This window comes from Labeo rohita, chromosome 21, assembly GCF_022985175.1.
Source record: "Labeo rohita strain BAU-BD-2019 chromosome 21, IGBB_LRoh.1.0, whole genome shotgun sequence".
Classification (NCBI taxonomy): domain Eukaryota; kingdom Metazoa; phylum Chordata; class Actinopteri; order Cypriniformes; family Cyprinidae; genus Labeo; species Labeo rohita.
Window position 1 is genome coordinate 20,864,428 of NC_066889.1, and position 24,547 is coordinate 20,888,974.

The window sequence follows — 24,547 nt, forward strand, 5'->3', positions numbered from 1 at the left end:
ATAATTAAAATAATTAAATAAATCAAATAAAAATGTAAATAAATGAATGTACACACACATACGTGTATATATATACAAATATACGTACATAAATGTACACGTTTCTCTTCTGCAAGGATGAATTACATAGATGAAGTGACAGTAAAAATAATTTTTTTAATAAATGCTGTTCTTTTACACTACTTAGCAAAAAAACATAAATAATTTGCACAAAAATGAAAAAAAAAATCATTATGGATAACAAGAAATGGTTCCTGATTTCTGAAGGATCATGTGACACGAAAGACTGCTAAAGGCTGCTGAAAATAGAAAATCGTATATTGTTCATGCAGGCGACAGGCTTTTTAATGAAGTTTGCAACATTTCTGTGCTTTAAATTAAAATAGGGAAAGGGGAAAGGAAAGTTAAGGGGGAAAGGAGGTGACTTGTGACTTTGTGCTCTGCATTTCACCCATCCAAGTGCACACACACTAGGGCTGCAACGATTAATCGAAAATTAGTAGTAAAGCTCCATGCAGCCTGATGGAGCTTTACTACTAATCAAAGTACCGGCTTCACTGATTAAACGCGCCTCACGACATCGTTCGATTAATCGTTGCAGCCCTAACACACACACACACCCGGAGCAGTGGGCAGCCATTGCTGCAGCACCCGGGGAGCAGTTGGGGGATTTGTGCCTTGCTCAAGAGTCTCACCTCAATTGTGGTATTGAGGGTGGAGAGGGTGCTGGATATTCACTCCCCCCACCTACAATCCCTGCTGGATCTCAGACTCGAACCCACGGCCTTGGGGTTACAAGCCTGACTCTTTAAGCCACGACTGCCCCCCAAATGACAAAAATACTAAATAAAATCAATCTTTCCCTATCAATCATCCTCCTTCTCTTTCAATGTATCCTTGTGCAGCATGTTTATCATGCGCATCCTGTCAGTGTAATGCGTAAAAGACTGGAATCTGCAGATAATGTGAGGCACATGATTCCATACGGTTCCTGTTCCGGACCGTTGGAAATAATAAAGAACGGTGTGTTGTCCCTTAACTGACAGCTCTGATAGAAATCATCTGTTAAGTACAGGGGAAAACTCCTACCCGTCCGTCAATTCCAATCATCATACATAATGAAATGCACTGTACAGCACGCAGTACGGATGTACCCCTAATTGAACACGTACACGCACGTGGCAAACGTAAATGACTGACGGCCTTATCGTGCTGTAACTCCAAACAATAAAACCTGTGAGACCCTATTGTCAACAAGCCAAGATTGTGCCAGAAATGAGTGTCTGTGTATGAAAGAAAGAGATACAGAGAGAGATTGACTTACAGCTGCCCATCCACATGTGGAAACAGGCACTTTGAAACAATGAAGATTTCATGTTCTCGGCTAATAGTTTAGAGCTGGCAGAGAGCAGGGTAAACTCGATTGTTTAACTGTAGCGAAGGAAGCCAGCACACTTAGTGCATTCATTCAGGCCAAAGATTTCTTTGAACTGTTTTGTGCTGTGGTTGTTTATTGTATGCCGCCACTGGCATTAACCGGTTCATTCATTGTGACCACCGCTCTCGGTTACGTTTACTTTGGTGGTCAGCCAATCAAACAGAACTCATTCATTTTTTCTCTGCCGTTCATTCATTAATCATATATATAACGATTTAGAATAGTGCCTATGTAGAGCTACCATGTTTTAGGGTCAACCTTATGGTTTATATATCTTTTCTATCGCTAGAAAATGCTGCCAGCATCTGGGATATCTGGGATACTGCTATATCTTTGTGTGAATGAATGGCACAGATGCGTGGTTTGGCGAGTTTTCAACCTTTGCTGCCTCAAAATATGAGTACATGAACATATAAACAATCTCTAGAACTGCTCTTAGAGTCACTTCATGAGCATTTGACCATTTCCTTGAGAAAAACTATTGTCAAGTCATATACAAACAGAAACTTAAAGGTCTTCACAGCAACCTGTCAAAATAAAAGTTTGGTCTAATTTGAAGAAATTGTGACAGAAATAAATAGCTTAATGTTACTAATACAATTATTATTAAAACATTATTTTAATTTTTTTTTTTTTTTTTTTTGTTTACCAAAAATACGCCACACAATATTTCTGGATCAATTATAAAATCAATTAATTACAGATGCTGTTTGATTATTAAATTTTAGTGAAACCATTAAAATGTAATCCAGAAAAATTAATAGAAAACATAATTTGTTAAAAAATAAACCTGAATTTGAAATAAGGCTTTAAAAATGTAGTTTCTTTTAATAAATTGCTGTTAAATTGCATATGTTTCATGATTTCAATTAATTACACATGCTTTTTAATTTAACCATTAAAACGGTTAAATAAATTATAATTTTTAAAAAACAAAATCAATTAATTGGGAAGGTTTTTTTGATTATTACAATTTAATGAAACCATTAAAATGTTATCCAGAAAATTAATAGAAAACTCCTAATTTGTTAAAAATAAAACTGAATTTGGAAAAAAAGGATTTCATATGCTTAGTAATGTAATCTTTGTTTAATTTCTAATAAATTGCTGTTAAATTGTAAGTTTCATGAATTCAATTAATTAGACATGCTTTTTGATTGATATTTTTAATTTAGCCATTAGAATGGAGTTACATAAATAAATAATTTTAAAAAATAATAAAATCAATTAATTAGAGATGCTTTTTGATTATTAAAATTTAGTGAAACTTTTCATATGTAATCCAGAAAAATTAATAAACATACTTTTATAAAATAAACCTGAATTTAAAGAAAAAAAAGTTTTAAAAATTAAATTTTTGTTTAACTTTTAATAAATCGCTGTTAAATTGTGTACGTTTCATGATTTCAATTAATTAGCCGTGCTTTTTGATAGATTTTTTTTTATTTAACCATTAAAACAGTTAAGTAAAATAATTTAAAAATAAAAAAAAATCAATTAATTACAGAAAAGGGTTTTGATTATTAAAATTTAATGAAACCATTCAAATGTAATCAAGAAAACACATAATTTGTTAAAAATAAACCTAAATTTGAAAGAAAAGTATTTCATAGGCTTTAAAAATGAAAAATAAGCTTTAAAAAACTTATAATAAATTGCTGTTAAAGTTAATTAGGCATGCTATAAAATCAGAGTTAAATGGTTTTTAAAAATAAAATCAGTTAGAGATGCTTTTTGATTATTAAAATTTAATATAACCATAAAATGTAATCCAGAAACTTAATAGAAAACACGTAATTTGTAAAAAAAAAAAAAAAAAAAAAAAACCTGACTTTGAAAATATATTTTATTATATATTTTTAGTCATTAAAAATTTATCTTTTATTTGACTTTTAATAAAATGCTGTTTTCATATAACCACTAAAACAGAGTCTTGAAAAATTAAAACGGAAAAACAGAATCCAGAAAAATTAAAATGGAAAAAAGGGAGTTTGGGAAAAAACCCTACTGCTATTTTTGTTAAACTGCAACTTGTTTCCAAATCATCTTACCAGCCATTCCATGCATATTCATCAATTATTCACTCAGACAGAAGGGAAAGGGCGTCCCCTCCATTCTGAACGCGCCAGGCTGGTGAGCTGCCAGAGCGAAGTGATTGTGGGTTTGGAGGACTCCCATCATGGAGGTTAAGGTTACCATGCTGGTCTACGTCCTGACCACCTATTACAGGCCAAAGCCTACCGCAGGCTGTCTGGACGCTGTGCATGTGTGAGCATTTCCTTTTCATTTTTTTTTTTTTGTGAAGGATGTTCTGTGATATGCACAAGTTTGATTTGAAGCGAGCACAGACCTTGAAGTCTAAACCAGATTTTGCTGCTGTTTCCTCCTGGATAAATGAATTGCCTGGGAAAGCAGGAAGCCAGCTTGTGTTGAGTTCTGGTCTTATCTTAGTTCATGCCTACCGGGTGACCCGCGTCCCTCCGCTACTGAGACGCTTTTGTCATGGTTCAGCAGCGGTTTATCGGGATAGTCTTGAAGCACTGATAATAGAGACAATAGTTCACTTTTAGCAGTGCTAGCTAATAAAAACCAGACCACCGGTCCACAAAAGCATTTTTCAGACGAGATTAGTTTTCTAAACATCGCTTGAGTTACAATTATTAGCATAATGTCTGTCTTTTCATGTAATTATTAAGACCGGATTGGACTGAAGTTTTTACTAAATTGTCTGTAATTGGACGCTAATGACTTTGGATGTTTGAATCACAAAATCTGGTGAAGTAAACATGACTTTATATACACTACCGTTCAAAAGTTTGGGGTCAGTAAGACTTGTAATAGTCTTTAAAGAAGTCTCTTATGCTCATCAAGGCTGCATTTATTTGATTAAAAATATAGAAAAAAAACAGTAATATTGCAAAATGTTTTTACAATATAAAATAATGTTTTTTTTATTTTAACATACTTTAAAATAGAATTTATTCCTGTGATGAAAAGCTGAATTTTTATCAGCTGTTACTCCAGTCTTAAGTGTCACATGATCCTTCAGAAATCATTCTAATATGCGGATTTATTATTAGAATGATCAATGTTGGATAATATCAACAGTTGTGCTGCCAAATATTTTTTGGAACCTGTGATTTTTTTTTTTTTCAGGATTCTTTCATGAATAAGTTTAAAAAGTTCAGTGTTTATTCAAAATATAAATATTTTATAACAATGTAAATTATTTATTATTAACTTTTAATAAACTTTTAGTTATTAACTTAATACATCCTTGGTGAATAAAAGTATTAATTTCTTAAAAAAAAAAAAAAAAAAAAAAAAAGACACAATAAAAATGTACTGACCCCAAACTTTTGAACGGTAGTGTATGTGATACAAGTCTAAGGAGAGTTTGTCAGGGTTAAAATGTGAGTGAGTTTTAGATGGTTGATGAAACTGTGACTGTATTTTATTTTATTTTATTTTATTTTATCACTATATCTAGCCATTAGTAATGTTTTGCTATGCATGCCATTATTTATTTTATTTTATTGCTGTCTTCCTGAAAACCCCAAGTTACAGTTGTCTTTATAAAGAAACTTAACATTTGATTAAAAAAAGGTGTGTGTGTGTGTGTGTGTGTGTGTGGAAAAAAATTAGAATAATGAATAACATTAAAATGAGAAATAAAAAAAATAATAATAAAAGGGTATAAAAATAAAACTGTAATTAAATGAAAAATTAAAATGTATGCATGCCAAAATTTATTTTATTGCTGTCTTCATGAAAACCCCAAGTTAAAAAATGTATAAAGTTTATTTCCAGCTGTCTTCATAAGGAAACTTAGCATCTGATGGACAAAAAAAAAATTGTGTCTTGAAAAGAAATGTATAATAATAAATAATATTAATATGAGAAATTAAAAAGAAAATTGTAACACATTTAAAAAAAAAAAAACCCTAAATGTATGTGTTTGAAGAAAAAATATAATAATAAATAATATAACAATATAACAATTATTTAAAAAATGTAAAAAAAAAAATTAAAAAAAAAATTAAATGGTATGAATTTTAATTACATTTTATATTCATATTATATTAACATTTGATGATCAAAATGGTATAAAATTGTAATTAAATTGTATAATATTTTATATCTATATTATATTAACATTTGATGATTTTAAAAAAAGTGTGTATACTAATAAATATTATTTAGATGAAAAAAATAAAATGTAAAAGAAAACTAAATTATATAACAATTAATTAATTAATTATATGTAATTCTAAAATAATTAGTTTAAATTTAAAATAAAAAAAATTCTAAAAAAAATGAAAATAATTTATAGGTTATGTCGGGGCAGTAAAAATGAATGTAGACTAGCAGAAAAAAAATTAATTGTCTTACTTTCATCATACTACTTCAAATAAGATGTTTTTCAGTTATAAACAACAAGGAATTCACTGTTTTTTACTAAAATCTTCTGAAGGTGTGGATATAATTGCAAAAGCGCATCAAAACAACATTTTTTTTTCATTTCAGCAAGTCATTATGACGTCAAATGTTTGTTGTTTCTCGTTTCTTAATAGTTTCACTATGAGCCGTCAGCAAGAAAGCTGACAAGTTCGCTCTAGTGCCGTTCTGGAATCCAGTGATTCACCAGATCTGGAATGTGCAGACACAGGAAGTGATGTCACTGCCTCCCTGTCCGTGCCTCTCCAAAGAAAAAAAAAAAAAAAGAGAGACCACCTGTCCCGGGATCAGACGTGTCGCCATGGAGATGTGGAGTTTCCATAGCATTCGCGCACACAAACGCAGTCGGGGAAAAGTACGACTGCTTTTTAACGAGCGCTTGGCATAGACGTCTGTCAGACAGGCTCCACTGTCATTGGCGGGTGATGTCATTGGCAAATCAGCGAACTTTGACCCAGATGGGCTTGCATGCCCCGAGAGGGGCCCGGAACAGGTGTCGGACATTAATGCAGCTACTAATTTTTCAGGCTGCAGCAACAGTGTGCTTCACCTTGTGCTGGGAAAATTCAGACTTTGCGTTATATGTGTGTGTGTGTTGGTTTGGAAGAGCGAGCACTGTAACTTATTAGTGTGACTTTTAATGTTCCACTAGTCTGAATGGCTTCAGTGTGTCCGTTCAGAGTCAGGAATCTCTCTTCTTTCACTCTTCGATTCCCCTCCGCCATGCCTTCCCAAACTCCCATGCGCCTGGCCTGCGTTTTACGCCACTTCTGAGCTTCTCACACTCCGTCTATTGTATCTGTCCCCCTCTCCCTTTCTTTTCGAATTCCTCCAGCGCTCCATAGCCGTCGCTCTCTGACCCCACCTCCTGACGGCTGCGTCTAAATGGTGCGATTGTGCGTGTGTGTGCATGTGAACGTCTGTGGAAAGTCTGACGTGAGCGCGGAGAGAGTGTGGCTCGACAGCGCTGCTCAATCCAGGAAACTCCCTTAGAACAACAAGGCATGGCTGACATCCAGAGAGCGCCACTGGAGCCAAAGTTTGTCTCAGACTTCCCCCCAACACACACACTCACTCGCTCAAGAAACTCTCACACATGCGTTCGGTTCGCCCGCACTCGTTTCATTGTCTCGAGAGGTTTTACTGTCTGTGTGGACACTCGATGGCATCTCGGTTCGCCTCGAGGCTGATAGACTCGATGCGTCTTTCAACAAGAAGACCATTGTACCCTCCTCTGAGTTCCAAACATTGCATCTCCAACCCCGAATAAAGTCTCGGCTCTGTTTTTGAGTTGATTTACTGTGGCCGTTGTGATATTTCAGCTATTAAAGAGGGATTAGCATTCAAATCTGCGGTTTGACAATGCAGAAGCTCATTTTACTGGCTGTGTTGCGAAGTGTAGCACGTATCGCCATATTCTCTAATTCCCCTGGTCCTCTGTGGTGTCTTAACGCAGCTGTTCGGCTTTATTTGATACTAGTTTACAAGTAGCATTCTGCTGTTCTCCTCTGCGGTATGTCTTCTCTGATTGCTGCTCTGTTTTGGCAACCCTGTTGCTATTCTGCAAATATTAGTACATAATATTACACTGTCAACATCTGAAGTTTTGCTGTTGCAGTTTGTCACCAGCAAAATATTGACTAAACATTGAAAGGCACATGGAATCAAAGGCTACAGAATAGCATGAATAGCATGTAGTATGCAGCATGCAATATTTTGCATGCATGGAATGCACAGAAGTTTTGCAAAAATGTGTAGTATAGGCTATATAGTGCATGGGATAGTCCCACAATGCAATGCACTCAATTTGATACACTAGTAGGGCCCTATGATTTCCACAATGTGTAAAACACAGACTGAATTGTGGAATCCAGTCATAAAAATGGAATTTACTGTATAATGCACCATGGAATTTGCCAAATTTTGGATGAATAAATCAAAAGTAGGTCAGTACACTTAAAACACAATATTGACTTGTGTCTGTGAATATTAAACTGCAAAAATACTATTTAAATGTAAATCCTGCATGTTTTTTATGTCTCTGTGTGAATGAATGGCGCAAATGCGCTGTTTCATTTTCTACACACGTACTGAAGCATGCATGACGCTCACAGTGTTTTCAGCCTCTGCCGCCTCAATATATGAGTATATGAATACTAAAAAATCTCTAAAATTGCTCTGAGTCACTGTGTGAGCATTTTATTTTTTTTAGAAGAATCTGTCCTCATATACAAACAGAAACTTAAAGGTCTTCACAGCAACCCTTTAAAATAAGGTTGGTTTAACTTGAAAAAAATGTGACAGAAATTTATTTTTATTATTATTTTATTATTATTATTGCTTGTGATTATTAAAATTGAATTAAACCATTAAAATAGAATACAGAAAATTAATAAAAAACAGAATTTGGTTTAAAAAAAAATGAATTTAAAAAATAAATAAATAAATACAAATATAATTTTTTAAAACTTTTAATAAATTGCTATTAAATTGTGTGTCATGATTTTAATTATTTACACATGCTTTTTGTGATTTTGAGGAAAATTAAAACAAAAAAAAAACAAATTTGGAAAAAAAAGTAAAACTTGATCAAAAGTAACAGAAAATCCATTTAGAAATATTATAAAAGATTTGTATTTGAAATAAATGTATTTGAAATATCCATTCAAGGATCTTGAAATAAAAAAGTATGTCATTTTTCAAAAACAACTGTTTTCAACATCAATGTTAATAGGAAATGTTGCTTGAGCACCAAATAAGCATATTAAAATATTTTCTGAAGGATCATGTGACACTGAAGAATGGAGTAATGGCAACTTTGTAATACAAATTTGCAATCACAGGAATAAATTGCATTTTAAAATATATTGAAGTATTGAATATATATTTTAAATTATAATAATATTTCACTGTTTTATTCTGAGATCATTAAATACAGCCTTAGTGAGCATAAGTAACTTCAAAACAAATTTCATTATGATGCAAGTATTGATTCATTATTCGAATGGTTTTCAATAAATATTTAATTCAAAAGATGGTTTTAAAAATGCCATTTTTAAGTGTGCAACATCGTAATTTGAGACAACAGTGCACCATGTACTTTTCCAATCTGTACTGTTTCATTTACAATTTTTCACAAGTAGTATACACTATTCAGTGCATTATTAGCAAACATAGCTACAAAAACAGGTTGTTCAGAAATCGACATGATTATGTAACATCCTGCACATTAATGAGCATATTATCATGTGAACACCCATATTTATGTAACAACAATTATTCAGAATTCATCATCCTGGCCTGCCCAAAGGAGCTTCAATGCTTATTATATTGGTAAACAATGGTTGGCCAATCATAACAATTTACATAGTAAAGGAATAGTTAACCCAAAAATGAAAATTGCCATAATTTACTCACCCTTATGTCGTTCCACACCTGTATAAGTTTCTTTCTTACATTAAACACAAAAGAAGATATGTTGAGGAATGCTGGTAATCAAACAGTTGATCCCCATTGGTCCCCATTGACTTCCATAGTATTTCTTTCCCTACTATGGAAGTCAATGGGGACCAACAACTGTTTGGTTGAGTAAATGATGACACATTTTTCATTTTTGGGTAATCTATCCCTTTAAAATATTTAATTGTTTGGTTTAACAGGGATTTGTTTCCTTTTGTGTGAATGTCCAACCAGCATCCTAAAGCCACCACTGTCCTAAAAAAAAATAACGCCCTTTTAGAGTTCGTACATAAAGCTTTGATTTTAGAAGTTTACCATCTTTATTGACTCTCTAATATGGATTATCACTTACATATGACTTGTTATATTTTACTACTGAGAAAAGCAGCACAACCCTTCACTCCAGTGTGTGCCGTGAGGTTTCAGTTAAATGCAAAGTGTTCAAGATAAAAGAAATTTGTGGGAATGTGTGTGTGTGTGTATCAGAGCACATCCATATGGTGCATTAGTGTCTAACAGACCTTCAAAGAAAAGCCAATGTGTGTGGGAGATAGAGAGAAGTAAAGGCAAGGGTTGTTCTTTATATGTGTGTGTTTAAGAGGAAAAGGAGTGTGATAGGATGGTTTTCATTCTGTCTTTGTGTGTGAGTGAGTGAGTCAAATAAGAGAAAGGATGAGATATTTGGGGGTCGTTGTGAGCAGACAGAGATGTGTGTGTGAGGGAGTCAACAGCAGCTCTGTATGGGCTGTGCATGCGGAGCAGGGGTCTTCTACTTCAGACGAGCACTTTACTCGGTCCCTGAGGCACCCCGTCTTTCTTCTCCCTCTTTTCAGCGTGTCACAATGAGAAGGCCTCATTTACGGCTAAACAACACACTTTAGAGCCACCACTTCAAATGACCCACATTCTCCCAGACACACAACACCACCGCCATACACCTCACTGGCAACTCGACACCACCGGCTCCATCTAACGGCCTACATTTCCCATTATCCTCTGAGACAAAAAGACAGAGATACCGAACTGACTGGCCATTGACTAGGATTGGTAACATTTGTTTATAGTGCCGCATTGATGTTAAAAAGAAGCGCTTTTGTAACATTTCCCACTGCTTAAAATCCATTAATGATGTTAGTCAAGGTTTCTTGCACCAAAATGTGACCATTTTCCACAAACCATGTTCCAACTCAACTGAGTTTAATATTATCATGCAGTTTTGCATTACAATCTTTCTTGTACACATGCAGTTTTAAATATACATTGTCATATGGACATTAAAAGAGAAGTTCACTTCCAAAACAAAAGTTTACGGATACTCATCCCCTTGTCATCCAAAATGTTCATGTCTTTCTTTCCTCAGTCGTAAGGAAATTGTTTTTTGAGGAAAACATTTTAGGATTTTTCTCCATATAGTGGACTTCAATGGTGCCTCGGGTTTAAACTTGCAAAATGCAGCTACAAAGGGCTCTAAACAATCCCAGCCAAGGAAGAAGGGTCTTATCTAGCGAAACCAGTGGTTTATTTACAAAATAATTACAAATTATATGCTTTTTAACCTCAAACGCTCGTCTCCTCTAGATCTGCCTGAAATCAGTTTTTTCCAGTTTAAGCCGGTTAGGGTATGTCTAAAAACTCCCATCTCATTTTTTCCTCCAACTACGAAATCATCCAACATCGCTGTTTCACCTTGTTTTGTAAAGGGCGTTTGATCTTATTTGCATTTGCTTCTGTAGCGATGTAGGACGATTTTGAAGTTGGGGGAGAAAAAGGGATGGGAGTTTTTAGACATACCCTAACTGTCTTGAACCGTAAAAAAAAGGGTTCAGGCAGACCTAGACAAGACGAGCATTTGAGGTTAAAAAGTATATAAATTGTCAATTTATTTTTAGGAACTAAACTGCTGGGATCGTTCAGAGCCCTTTGTAGCTGTATTTAAACTGCATTTTGGATATTCAAATTCAAAGTCCACTATGTGGAGAAAAATCCTGGAATGTTTTCCTCAAAAAACATAAATTCTTTACGACTGAAAAAAGAAAGACATGTACATCTTGGATGACAAGGGGGTAAGGGGGACTTCCTCTTTAAGCCTTTCATCATAACAATGATATGGATTTAAATTTCTAAAAAGTAGCATCAAATTAATTCAGTAAGGAGTTTATTCCGTGAAAGATTCTACAGATTGATTCAACCTGGTCACTCAAGTTTGTCAGCTTTTTGAATAGTTACTTAAACTATTAAATCATAAGAATCCTGTCTCGATGACAGATGAATTACTGTCGAGTTTACTTGTGTGACTTTGACGTCAACTGCAAATTTGATTGAACTTATATTGCTCGCCCTTTTAAAAGTTGACAAGCATGTTTATTTTGCTGTCCAAAATGTGTGTAATTCTATGATTAGTTGCTTTTATTTGCCTTGAGAGTTGTTTTGCACTATTGTCTGTGACCCTGTCAGGACTTACTTTTTTCCCACCATTTAAGAAATTGTTTTCTTAGACGTTCACTGATTTTCCATGGATCCCGTGGCACATTTAGAGTTCTGTGTATGTGTGTTTTGTCAGGGTAGGTTGTTTTGTTCTGGTCCAGGAAAAGACTCTCTCCTGCTCTGTTAATTTGCTTTGCTCTGCAGATGTGCACATCAGATGGTTTGAATTAAATGCTAGATTGTTCGCACAAGGTCAGCTATGAGAACTCAGAATACCTCTCTGTTTGCCTGTGGAGCTGAGAAAGAAAGGCTAAATGCGTGTGAGGGAGCACGGCTCTGCAGCCGTGTGAAAGTACAAAATGGTATTTCTCTAGAAAAAAAACACTTATCTGCTGTTCTTCCCAGCCTTTTTTTGTCTTGTGTGCCCTTGCAGTCCCATGAGTAAAGCTCAAATACCTATTCGTTAACACTAATGGCAACAAAAAAATTTCTGAATGAAATCCATGAGGAATTTAACAAGTCATTTGCAGTCTTTATACCTGTGATATTTGTAATTACTCATGCCAGAAGATGAGTAAAGACATCTGCTGTCTAAAGTGTTTATTTTATTATTTATTTTTAGTTATTTTTTTGAGTAACTGAATGCGTCAATGTGTTTACAAAATGCATTAAATATGATAAAGCTATTATTTGCAATTAATCTACTGTCAAACCAAATCCTAAAATTTTCTAAAATATTAAAGATTTTTATTTTAAATATTTTGAATTCATAATTATATTGAATTGCAAGTCATCATGAATGCACATTGAAAAATCTCATTTCCTCGCCCCCCCCTTCTGTTCTCTAGGTCCCGATTATCATTGCTTTGATTCATGTGGGTCATGGAGCGGCAGAACTTGGGTTTGCAGCAGAGCTCCAGAACCGCACGGCCAGACAGACGATATGCATGGAGAACCAGGAGTACCCTCACAATGGCTTCTGCTGCAAAAACTGTGAAGCTGGTAAGTAGCAGTGAACATCCATTTCTGAAGTTCCTGTCAAACCGTGAGAACTTCTCTTGTAAAGGCCAGTATTGTAAACACAAATGACTCAGCTCGCTCAAAGCGAAGATTTTAAAGTAAATTAAAATATAGGCTGGTTTTCAGGATGTTTAAAATGGCTCTCCAGGCTTTGTTGGTAAGGCGCTGACAAACATCTGTCAGCGTTGCTATTAAGCTTATCATTCTCTGTTGAAAATAACAAAATGGTTATTAAAACTCAGCATTCTCATTTGTAAAACTCTGGTTCATCATTGAGCTGTCTCTTAAGAGATATGAGGTTTGTGCTGAAGGAGGTGTTTGTAGGACTTGGTGTTTAGATATCCAGAATGATAGGAATGGAGGCCTGTTTTTCGCCCTGTGTGAACATTAAGCTGACATGAAGAGCAGCTTAAATCACCAAACCACCTGATGGGAATTAAACATAATATAGAGTTTGGAAATATAGTTTTGGGAATTACATTGAGAATATGTAGAATGTAATAAAGTTTATTTTTGTGTCATTTTTCTAATAAGCCCATGATAATCAGGGGATGTATTCTCATCACTATGGTTAAGACCATATAAAACAAAAGATATACTAAGAGAATTTAATGTAGATTATAAAAAGCTATTTTAATGAAAAATAATGGCATAAATACACTTAAAAATAGATTATTGAAAAAAGTTTACATTTACCTAATGTACATTTTTTTTTTTTTTTTTTTTTTTTTTTTTTTAATATATATGAGAAATGCAAATTAATAATTTAACCTCAGATGATTAGTGTCAGAATATATGCCAAGAAAAAAACATTTTAGAAGACATTTTAATGCAGCAGAAATTGCATAAAACATTTTTGACTAAATTTTGCATTCTGTGGTCTTATTGAAAAAAAAGTTTCTTAAAAAATGTACTTATTGTTAGCATTTCTTATAAAAAAATAAATTCATGAATTCACTTAAAAATAGATTTTTGAAAAAAAAAAAAAATTAATTATTTAATACTAGTTGATTAGTGTCAGAATATATACCAAGACTAAGTATTACATTCTTTGATGTTATTGGGGGAAAAAAAAAGTTTCTTAAATGTTAGCTTACTTATTGTTAGCTATTTTTATGAAAAATAATGGCATAAATACATTTAAAAGGTTTATGGTTAAGTAAAATTAACTTTTTTAATTAATTACTTTTTTAAATTTTCATATGAGAAATTAATAAATTAATACTATTGATTTAAATTAATTAATAAATTAATACTAGATGATTAGTGTCAGAATATATACCAATAAAAGACTTTTTTTTTTTTTTTGCAATAAAAATTGCATAAAACATAGTTTATGGTTACTTATAATTTACTTATTGTACATTTTTCATATGAGAAATGTTAATTAATAATTTAATACTAGATGATTAGTGTCAGAATACATGCCAAGGAAAAAAAACATTTTAAAAGACATTTTAATGCAACAAAAATTGCATGAAACATTTTTGACTAAATGTTGCATGCTATGGTTTTGTTGCAAAAAAAAAGGTAATTTAAAAATGTACTTATTGTTAGCTATTTTATGAGAAATTATGGAATAAATGCAGTTAAAAGTAGATTTTTGAGAAAAGAAAAAAAAAAAAAAAAATATATATATATATATATATATATATATATATATATATATATATATATATATATATATATATATATATATATATATGGTTACTTAAAATGTACTTATTGTTCTTCAGTAATGCTAATTAATATTTTAACAATAGATCATTGGTGTCTGCATAAAATCATTGTCAAATGTTGCATTCTGTGGTTTTAATAATCGTTAATTAAAATGAGTTTGATCCTAAATAAGAACTTTCTCCCATTCTGCTTTTCTCTCCGACTGCCATATCTTGAGATCTACTGTCTATTATAATATGTTTTCTTTACCACATTGTTTTTTTCCATTCACAGGAACTTACGTGAAAGAGAAATGTAGCAGGAACCAGGAGAAGGGCACTTGCTCTTCATGTGAGGTGGGCACGTATGCCGAACACCCCACAGGCATGGAGCAGTGTCTGCAGTGCAGCCAGTGCCACAGAGGTAACATTCTCCACTTCTCCACTCCCGTCCAAATCAGCCATTTACCCCAGTTTGAGTCAATATCACAGTTAGATGTTTGACAAAGACAAGGCCAGATCTTCCTCTTAGGGTTGTGTTTGAGTCAGGTCTGCAACTGGCACATGGAGATACAGAAGTCTCAACCTTCTGCTTTTGTAATTGATTGTTGAGTTTCCAGTAGACAGCCATCTGTAGTCTGCACTGACTCTCTGGAGAAGCAGAGCACTCAGGAATGTAGCATTTATACATCTCGAATGAATAATGGAACACACATGGTCCTTGGCATGCTGGGAAGGCAGTAACGCAACCCATCGCTGGTGACTACTGGACAAACAATTAACTTCTGAAACTGCTTTCGGAAAACAGAAATTACAAAATTTCAGCAATGATATAACCGTGCTGGCATCAGAATTATTTGCTTTTGGAAATTCAGACTCGCCTTTTGCACAGGATGGAAAAATGTGCGGCACACTGTGATCTCCAAGTGAGACGGAACATCTAAAGCACATTGAACCCATCGCGAAAAGCTCCGCTGTGACAGCCCATTCCTCTGCAGAGCTATTTAGTCTGTCTCTGGTTCCTATGAAGTCAAAGCCATCCATTAAACTGCTGTTTATTTTGATTGGACAGCCACATTCACCGTTTATTAAGTCATTTGATTTACCTAAACACTCTTTCCCACAAGACCCTACTGCTTGTTCTGATCCAAACTTTGTTGTAAACACTACATATTCGTATAAACAAAATCTCGCTCGCCCGTTTAGACAATGAGCCTCCCTAAGGATTCTCGAGAGGGATGGGGACATAAGCAGGCCTCATGAATAGAGCTGAGTCTAGTGTTTCCTGTGCTGGACACCTCGCTCCTGGGAATCTGATCTCCTAATGTTACACGTCCTGGGTGTGGCCCCAACTCCTGTGTTCTTTCACTGGCCATTTGTGTGTGTATGAATGACTGATCTATCCTCTAGTTTATGCGCACCTTTGTGTCTCTTGTTCGGGTTTGTGTGTATGCGTGTGTTTTAGGATGATGCAGGGCGTGCCTGTATCATGTGGCGTCTTGTTCGGTATCTATTTTGCACAATTAATCCCTCCCAGGTTAGCCCTTCTGCTTGCTGAGTCACAAGGGTGTGTTGATTAAGACTTTCCATTTCTGCTGTTGTCTGAGGCAGATATTAGTTTGATTCTGGGCTGAAGCTGCATCTGGATTGATCGAACATTCATCCAGTCATTCATTTAAACATTGAGTTGTTTTTTTAATCTAAATTTGGATTGAATGTCAATCAGGATGTGGATTTATCAAAAATGTAGATATTTTACCCCGCAGCAGTGCATTTCAGATGTCTTCTTAGAGATTAGTTTGAACAATAATACTTTGAATCTTTTTTATCTAAATTTGGATTGAATCTGGATCAGGATATAGTTTTATCAAAAATTTTTAATATTTATTTTACCCTGCTGAAGTGCATTTCAGCTGTCTCAAATATTAGTTTAAACAATAATCTTTTTTTATTTAAATTTGGATTGAATCTGCATCAGGATTTGAATTTATCAAAAATATAAATAAGTTCTGTTACCCTGCCACGGTGCATTTCCACTGTCATTTTAGAGATTAGTTTTAACGATAATGTTATTAATCTATCTAAATTTGGATTCAATCTGGATTAGGATCTGTATTTATCAAAAATATAAATATTTTGTTACCCTGTAAAGGTGCATTTCAGCTGTCTTCTTAGAGATTACTTTTAACAATAATACTTTGAATAATTTTTTAACTAAATTTGGATTGAATCTGGATCAGAATCTGAATTTATCCAAAATGTAAAAAAAATGGGGGTTTTTTTTACCCTACAGAGGTGCATTTCAGCTGCCTTTTTAGAGATTACTTTTAACAATTATACTTTAAATCTTTTTATCTGAATTTGGATTGAATCCGGATCAGGATCTGGATTTATCAAAAATGTAAATAGCCACCCTGCAGAGGTGCATTTCAGCTGTCTTTGAGATTAGTTTTAACAAAATACTTTGCAACCATTTTTATCTAAATTTGGATTGAATTTGGATCCAGGTGCAGAGGTGGATTTCAGCTGTTGTCTTGGAGATTAGTTTTAACAATAATACTTTTAAATCTTTTTTATCTAAATTTGGATTGAATCTGGATCAGGCTCTGGATTTATCAAAAATGTAAATATTTTGTGGTACCCTATAAATGTGCATTTCAGCTGTCTTCTTAGAGATTAGTTTTAACAATAATACTTTGAATCTTTTTTTTTTTTAATCTAAATTTGGATTGAATCTGGATCAGGATCTGGATTAATCAAAAATGTAAATATTTTATGCTACCCTGCAGCAGTGCATTTTAAGTGTCTTCCATTAGTTTTAAAATGTATGCATTTTATTATTACTTCATCTAAATTTGGATTAAATCTGGATCATGATTCAATTCATTTAACCCTTCAAAGGTGCATTTAGTCTTTTCTTTTGCATCTGGATTGATTCAGCCATTCAGTTCACCCTTCAAATGTGTGCTAAGACTCACTTTCTATTCCAGCTGTTCTCGGAGGCAGATGTTAGCTGTGACAGATAGACACTAAATCATTCTCTGACTCTAAATCAAATCTGGATTGATCCAACACTCAGGTCACCGTTCAGAGACATATGTGTTCCATGCCTTTGACAGTAGATCCGTTGCTTCTCTCCCACTTGTTTTGCTTTCTTTCCTTCCCTTCCTTAACTTTTTGTTCTCGTCTTCCTCTCTTTACAGATCAGATCGTGGTTGCAGAATGCACCAGCACAAGGAACACAAAGTGTGAATGCAAACCCGGTACCTTCTGCCTTCCGGACGAGCCATGTGAAGTGTGCAAGAAATGCGCCAAGTGAGTTCCTCTTTTCCTCTGGAACATGCTCTTCCTATTTGACCTCTGTTCTGCAGCACAACACCCAGATGAAAGCAGCCAGATCTGACGCTCCCACCTTCTATTCTCTTAACCTTTTAGCCCCGGCCTCTGCTTTAGATCACCACATCCAATGAGTCAGATCCCTTTCCCACTGATTCACTCTCTCCACCTTTAACCCCTGAGGCTATTACTGTGCTATTCATAATGACAATCATTTTCAAGACTCCTATTTTAGGCCTTTGGCTTCACACCTTTTCTAAAAGGCATATTTTTGACTGTGGTTTTGCAGGTGCAAAGCTGATGAGGAAGAAGTGAGCCGTTGCACTGCGACATCCAATACAAAGTGCAGGAAGCGAAACTCTCCTCCGACCGAAGGTCCAACGGACAAGCCTTTGGTATCAAATAACACTGATACTATAGGTAAGGCAAGCATGTGCATACAAATGTCCAAAATGAACCTTGACGTTAATTACACTGCATCATGTTAATGAGTCAAGGTAGTAATTCATCTTCTTTTCTTTTTCAGCGATCGTTATACCAATTTTATTTCTGCTGATACTCATCCCGCTTGGAATATATTTCTTCTATAAGAGACGTCAACGTCAACGTCAACTAAGTGGTATGTTAAAAATCCTTTTTTATTCCTTGTATTAAATAACACTGCAGCAGCAGTTATATTTGTATCGTTTATAGTACATTGTACAACATTTAATGCATTTGTAGTTCTATTGAAATTGCTTTAAATACATATGTTTTATGGACATTTGTTGTCAACTTTATTTCAGATGCTTCTGGTGATCCGAATGAAGTGAAGATTCCTATTGTAAGTGTTTGTTGGCTTTATTGCATTATTTTGACTCATTAGATGAATTACACTACCAGTCAAAAGTTTCTGAACATCAAGATTTTGATCAGCAAGAAGATGTTTTTTAAAGAAGTCTCTTCTGCTCACCAAGCCTGCATTTATTTGATCCAAAGTACAGCAAAAACAGTAACATTTTGAAAAATCCCGATAAAAATGTACTCAACTGTTTTAAATATTGATGAAAAATAATAATAATAAATGTTTCTTGATCAGCAAATCAGCATATTAGAATGATTTCTAAAGGATCATGTGACACTGAAGACTGGAGTAATTTAGTTTTGAAATCACAGGAATAAATTACATTTTAAAATATATACAAATAGAAAGCAGTTATTTTAAATAGCAAAAATATTTCACAATATTACTGCTTTTGCTGTTTTTTTGGATCAAATAATTGCAGACTTGGTGAGCAGATGAGTTCTTTAAAAAAAAAAAAAAAAACATTTCAAATTTTACTGTCCAAAAACTTTTGACTGGTAGTGTAGGTTAATATTACTCTCTGATGCTGCAAAGAAACTAAACATTACAAAAAAAAAAATAAATTTAATATAATAAATAAATATTAAATTACATAGTTTAAAAAAATATTTGTTTTATTAAATTATTTACCTTAACCTATAGTTTTAATCAATTGTTGTTCTTCACATCACTTAGGATGAGCGCCCAAGATCAGAAGAGGAACAAGAGAACAGCCGCAATGCTGGATTAGAGAGGGAAGAGGGGCAACGCCCAGAGTCCCGCCCCTTGTTGACGCAAGAAACGCAGGAAACGGGCACCAAGAGCATACCAGTGGAAGATGAGGACCGGGGATTGGGCGACAGCTTGCCAAACACTACCAGCTCTTCCCAAACCAGCCTATCTGCCCTCCCTCCTGCAGTCTACAACGAAGAATCGCCACGATCCAGTCCCCCAGCCCCGAGACAGACAGAGACAGTTACAGAGCCGTGGTCACGGGTTAGTCAAAATTGGGATATTTTTAGATTAATCACACAGTCAACTATCAAAATGCATGTGAAATAACAAAATAGTGCCTTCAAATGTGTGGGAAAATCCTTGTTCTCTCTTTTTTTTTTTTTTTTTTTTTTTTTTTTTTTTTGTTAATAAAAATTAACAACCTAATTGCTAACCTGATTTTTTTTTTTTCTTCTTTTTTTTATTTTATAGGATGATGGTCCCCCCAGAAGACTTGTTCCTTTACTTGGTAAGATAATATTCTCTCAGACACAGTATTTGTGCAACTGACTTAGCAGGTTTCTATTTTAATATAATTTAAAATGTCAATGTTAAAGATTAATTTTCAGCATCATTATTCCAGTCTTCAGTGTCACATGATCCATCCGAAATCATTCTAACATGCTGGTTTTGTGCTCAAGAAACAGTATCAATGTTGAAAACAATTAATTTTTGCTGACATTGATACATACTTTGACGATTCCTTAAAACAGCATTTGTTTGAAATCGAAAAATCATTGCTGAATAAAATAGTAATTACTTAAAAAAACAAATCTTACTGACCCCAAACGTTTGAACAGTAGTTAAAGTTAAGAAAATAAAACTAATTTTACATTTTAATTATTCCTAACCCTAATTACAAGTACAGAATGCACCCTTTTGAGTAACATAATTGGTTCTTTTTAAGTTCGTATTCCAAAAGGCCCATTAGACATGTTCTGAGGTCTCACTACTCTGATTTAATAGGTGAGGAGGAGTCTCTAAGCAAGAGTTTCGACCTGTTTGACACCCTGGACGTGCGGTACCACAACAAGTTCTTCCGTAGCATCGGCGTGAGCGACAACGCCATCAAGGTGGCCGAAACGCAGCACCCTGTGGACAAAGTCTACGACCTCCTGCGGGTTTGGATGCAGAAGGAGGGCCTGCGGGCGAACATCAACACGTTACTACAAGCTCTGCTAGACCTGGACCAGCGGTATTCAGCAGAACACATCGCCTCCAAAGCTGTTGAACGAGGCTACTACAAATACGAGTGATGTCTCTTCAAGACTGCAAGATATTTGGTGCATAAAAAAACTACATAATGGAGAGGTGTAGGTCTCATGGCGTGAACTCGATGTCCTGTTATGGAGACATTGGAGAATCACCTCTCTGTAGCGCCCACGTTGGGTTTAGAAGCCAACACTGGACCTTTTCTTGAGGATTTACACTGGCTAGCAGCAGAGGGCGCTGAGTTCCCTCAAACGTGCATTGTAGGGTTACTTGATGCACTGGCCTCAGGCTTTTAAACTACAGGATGGTCCAAAGCCTAAGTATAGATGTCATTAAACCTTTGGTTTCGCCAAATGTTCAATCTAAAACACGTGTATTTAGTTTTGTGCATCATGTGTTCACACCAGGCACAAGCTTCACACTACGTTATCACTTCTGTTCTTAGCTACAAACCTTGTATGAACTCGGTTACAAATGTGCTTCATGAGTTTAAAATGGATTTCAAACAAATGTCAGGAGTTTAAGGTTTAATTTGAAGTTCAGAACATGGTTACTACAGAATATCTCATGAAGCCAGTCTGTGAAAGGTGATTTCGAATTTTGTTCCCCACACAAATCAGTTTGGCGCAAAGACGAGATTTTTTTTCAACCTTCTCGGCCTTTCTTGCCCGTTCCGTTTTCCGTATTTATATTTAAATAAGTGATGTATTTATTTGTATTGTTTAATTACGTATTATTTATACCTGTTACCAATATCCACCTGCAGTAAGTGTTCCTGAAGCATTTATCGCGCCTTTCAGGCGGCGTGACTGAGATGTTCACCGGGACGAAACAAATCCGGTCCTTTCACAAGCAGATCTTCCTGTAGTTTTTCTGTAGATAAGAAGACATTTCTATATTTACCCCGAGCGTGTCGCTTACTAAGGACACATCATTTCTAGTTGTATGAATCACAGATCGTGTCCTTCGCTGTGGATTTTATGTTCCCAGCTAATTGTCGTTTAAAGAAAGCTTGAGAGAGTACCCTGGTGAAAAAACCAGCATATGCTGGTTAGGTAGGTTTTGATGCTGGTTTATGCTGTTTTTTTGCTGGTTTATGCTGGTCCTTAGCTGGTTTATGCTGGTCCTTTGCTGGTTCATGCTGGTCCTTGACCAGCAAAAACCAGCAAAGGATCAGCTTAAACCAGCATCAAAACCTACCTAACCAGCATTCCAGCATCAAAACATACCTACCAGCATATGCTGGTTTTTTAGCCAGGGTACCACGGTCAGTATCTCTTGGACGCTTGTATCTGCTTCCACAGGTTGAATCAATATCGAGGATAAGGAGGCATTTCAAACTTCTGCTCGCTGTTCTTGTTTTTATATGCGGCAGTGCACAGGTACGTGTTCTTAGTTAAAAGATGAAGGAAATTTACGCTCATCCACAAACTACTCAGTTTAATTGCGTTTTGTCTAGTATGTACATAGTTGTCAAGAATTCTATTAAACGGAACTAATAGTTATATATTTATACAAGCCCTAAAAGCACAACGTAATGAAGTACTGCCTAAAAACCGAACCGAAGGAACAAATTGAAATTAAAACGAACAAGCAGAATAGATGTTGAATAAATAAACAGGGCTTATTAATTCATTTACGTAGGCGTAAATGAACTGTGACGTCTGACTCGGCTGTATAGCTATGTAGCCGTATTGGTGTATGAAACAGTATATTTTCCAGAACAGATCTCAGATCAGCTTCACCGTTTGAAAGACTCGTAAAGCTGAAATCAGATCAGAACAAAATGGCTCTCCCTCCCTTCCCCGTGTAATTATGAAATTGTAGAGCTGTCGTACAGTGCAGGCACTGCCATCTATTGACATAGAGTTGAAGAGCAAGAGAAAAAAACCTGCATCAATTTCAAGGGACCTTTTTTTCCACATCTTAACAGCTTTTTCTTCACATCTTTTTTTTTTTTTTTTGCACTTAATTTAACATTGAGTGTCTCTTCAGATGTAGGTGCAGGAGTTTTTACCTCTGAGCAGTTTGGTGCCATCTGTTTTTATACATTTTTTTTTTTTTGTTCGTTTTATATTGACAACACGTTGTTCCTGCCTTGATGCCTAACACAGACGCATGCCTCAGTGCTCGCTCATTCTATGCTTCGTTTTCTCAATATCTCTCTATGAGTAGAATTTTTGTATCTCCTTTTCCCCTTAGACAATTGTTTGCTCGTTTATGAATGTAAAATGTTTGTGGTTGCCAAGTTGTTTGTAGAATTTTTGTTTTAAAATAAAATATAAAAAAGTTACCAAAATGTTTTCCTGTCACATACATCCATCACAAGTACAATAAAGAAAAAAAATCTTGCTTTTTTTTTTTTTTTTAATTTCTGTTTTAAGATATGGTGTTAGCTTATTATTTCTAAATAATACATTTCAGTTGCATTGCTGTCTATGAAGGATCAGAAAGCTCTTGGATTTAATCAAAAATATCGAAATGTGTGTTTCGAAGATGAAGAAGGTCTTAAGGGTTTGGAACAACATGAGGGTGAGTAAATTTTTGGGTGAACAAACCCTTTAAGTCAGGGTTGCCAACTTCTACATTTAGCTTGGAGTGAGATTTTTTTGTTTGTTTGTTTGTTTCTCGATTCCATATCTATTTATATGTATATACTGTACATATAAGGGGATAAAAATGCAACATTTTTAGCACCATTTAAAATTGGTTTAAATTCAGTATTTGCTTGCATTCATTGTGTGAAAAGGATGTAAGTTATTTACTTTTTAAATAGTGTTTAATCATTTCTAAATATTTATTCAAATAAAAAAAACTTAAAAATAAGTAAGCAGGTATGACCTGCAATATTCTAGATACATGTATATTTAGTAAAGAGCAATACAGGTACCTAGTGGATAAACCATGGCATTACAAATAAAGATTTTTTTTTTTCCCGACCACAAAATGACTCTAATTTGCCTCTTTGCATTGGAATTTAAAACCCTTTTCTCTGTTTAACCTTAAATACTACACTAATTGTAATATAATAGAAATATAAAATGATATATATATTTTTAAGTCATTAATGGACTATAATTATTGGACAAATAGTATTTAGTACTAAATGATCTCCTTAAAATATAAAAAATTATTGAACTAAAATATAGAACATTTATTTAACTGAAAAATAGTTAAGCTATATGGTCACATTATAAGTAAGCACATTATAAGTAAAAACCATATTAACCCTTACGAAAATTAACCATGGTTTTATTGTAGTAAAAGTGTAGTAACCGTGTTTTTTGGCGCATTGATTACCATTTGTATAACCATAGTTATACTACAAATACCATGGTTAAATTATGGTTAGTGTAGCAAGGCCATGGTTAATTTGTGGTTACCATGTTTTAACTATAGGAACCATGTTCTTTTTTTTTGTTTTTTGTTTTTTTGTAGTAAAACCTTTATTTTATTACTTTAATTTTCGTAAGGGTTTCCTCCACCACTCTCCCAAATAAAATGTAATCGACGTAAAAATCAATGCATAATATGCTGTAACGTATATACCAAAAATTGCTGCAAATACATGTATAGTGAAGCTGTCGTCTCTATCCTACTTAAACACATTCAAATATACTGTCAACGTGAATCACGTGACTGCGTGATCAAAGCTTCTCGGCTGTTTTTCAATGGCTCTGGCATTAACAGAAGCGCTACATTTTACGATTTACGCCACGTTACGTACGCCAAAACGGTATTTATCATTTTAGATTAGTATTAAAACTTACAACATTAAAATGGCGCGAGAGTTGGCGACCCTGTTTAAGTGTTTAATAAAAGAGAACGTATGCAGTGACATATTACGACGTTTAATATGAAACATCAAAATATAGAGCAATTTTTTTACAGTCACTAAATGTAACAAACATACATACAGTGATGAAATGATCTAGGCTACGTAGA

At 34.4% G+C, this 24,547-nt stretch overlaps 1 protein-coding gene across 1 annotated transcript in view; it reads left to right on the forward strand.

The window, feature by feature from the left end:
• The window catches only part of tnfrsfa (tumor necrosis factor receptor superfamily, member a), a 32,375-nt gene extending 9,786 nt beyond the window's left edge, over nucleotides 1-22,589 (forward strand). Inside the window, exons 2-10 of the mRNA XM_051093823.1 lie at nucleotides 12,628-12,781; nucleotides 14,753-14,881; nucleotides 17,661-17,772; nucleotides 18,083-18,213; nucleotides 18,320-18,412; nucleotides 18,579-18,616; nucleotides 19,313-19,612; nucleotides 19,823-19,859; nucleotides 20,357-22,589. Coding sequence (XP_050949780.1) covers nucleotides 12,628-12,781; nucleotides 14,753-14,881; nucleotides 17,661-17,772; nucleotides 18,083-18,213; nucleotides 18,320-18,412; nucleotides 18,579-18,616; nucleotides 19,313-19,612; nucleotides 19,823-19,859; nucleotides 20,357-20,646 — 1,284 coding nt within the window. The 3' untranslated portion in view covers nucleotides 20,647-22,589. The remainder of the gene's footprint in view (nucleotides 1-12,627; nucleotides 12,782-14,752; nucleotides 14,882-17,660; nucleotides 17,773-18,082; nucleotides 18,214-18,319; nucleotides 18,413-18,578; nucleotides 18,617-19,312; nucleotides 19,613-19,822; nucleotides 19,860-20,356) is intronic.
• Nucleotides 22,590-24,547: the final 1,958 nt, after the last annotated feature.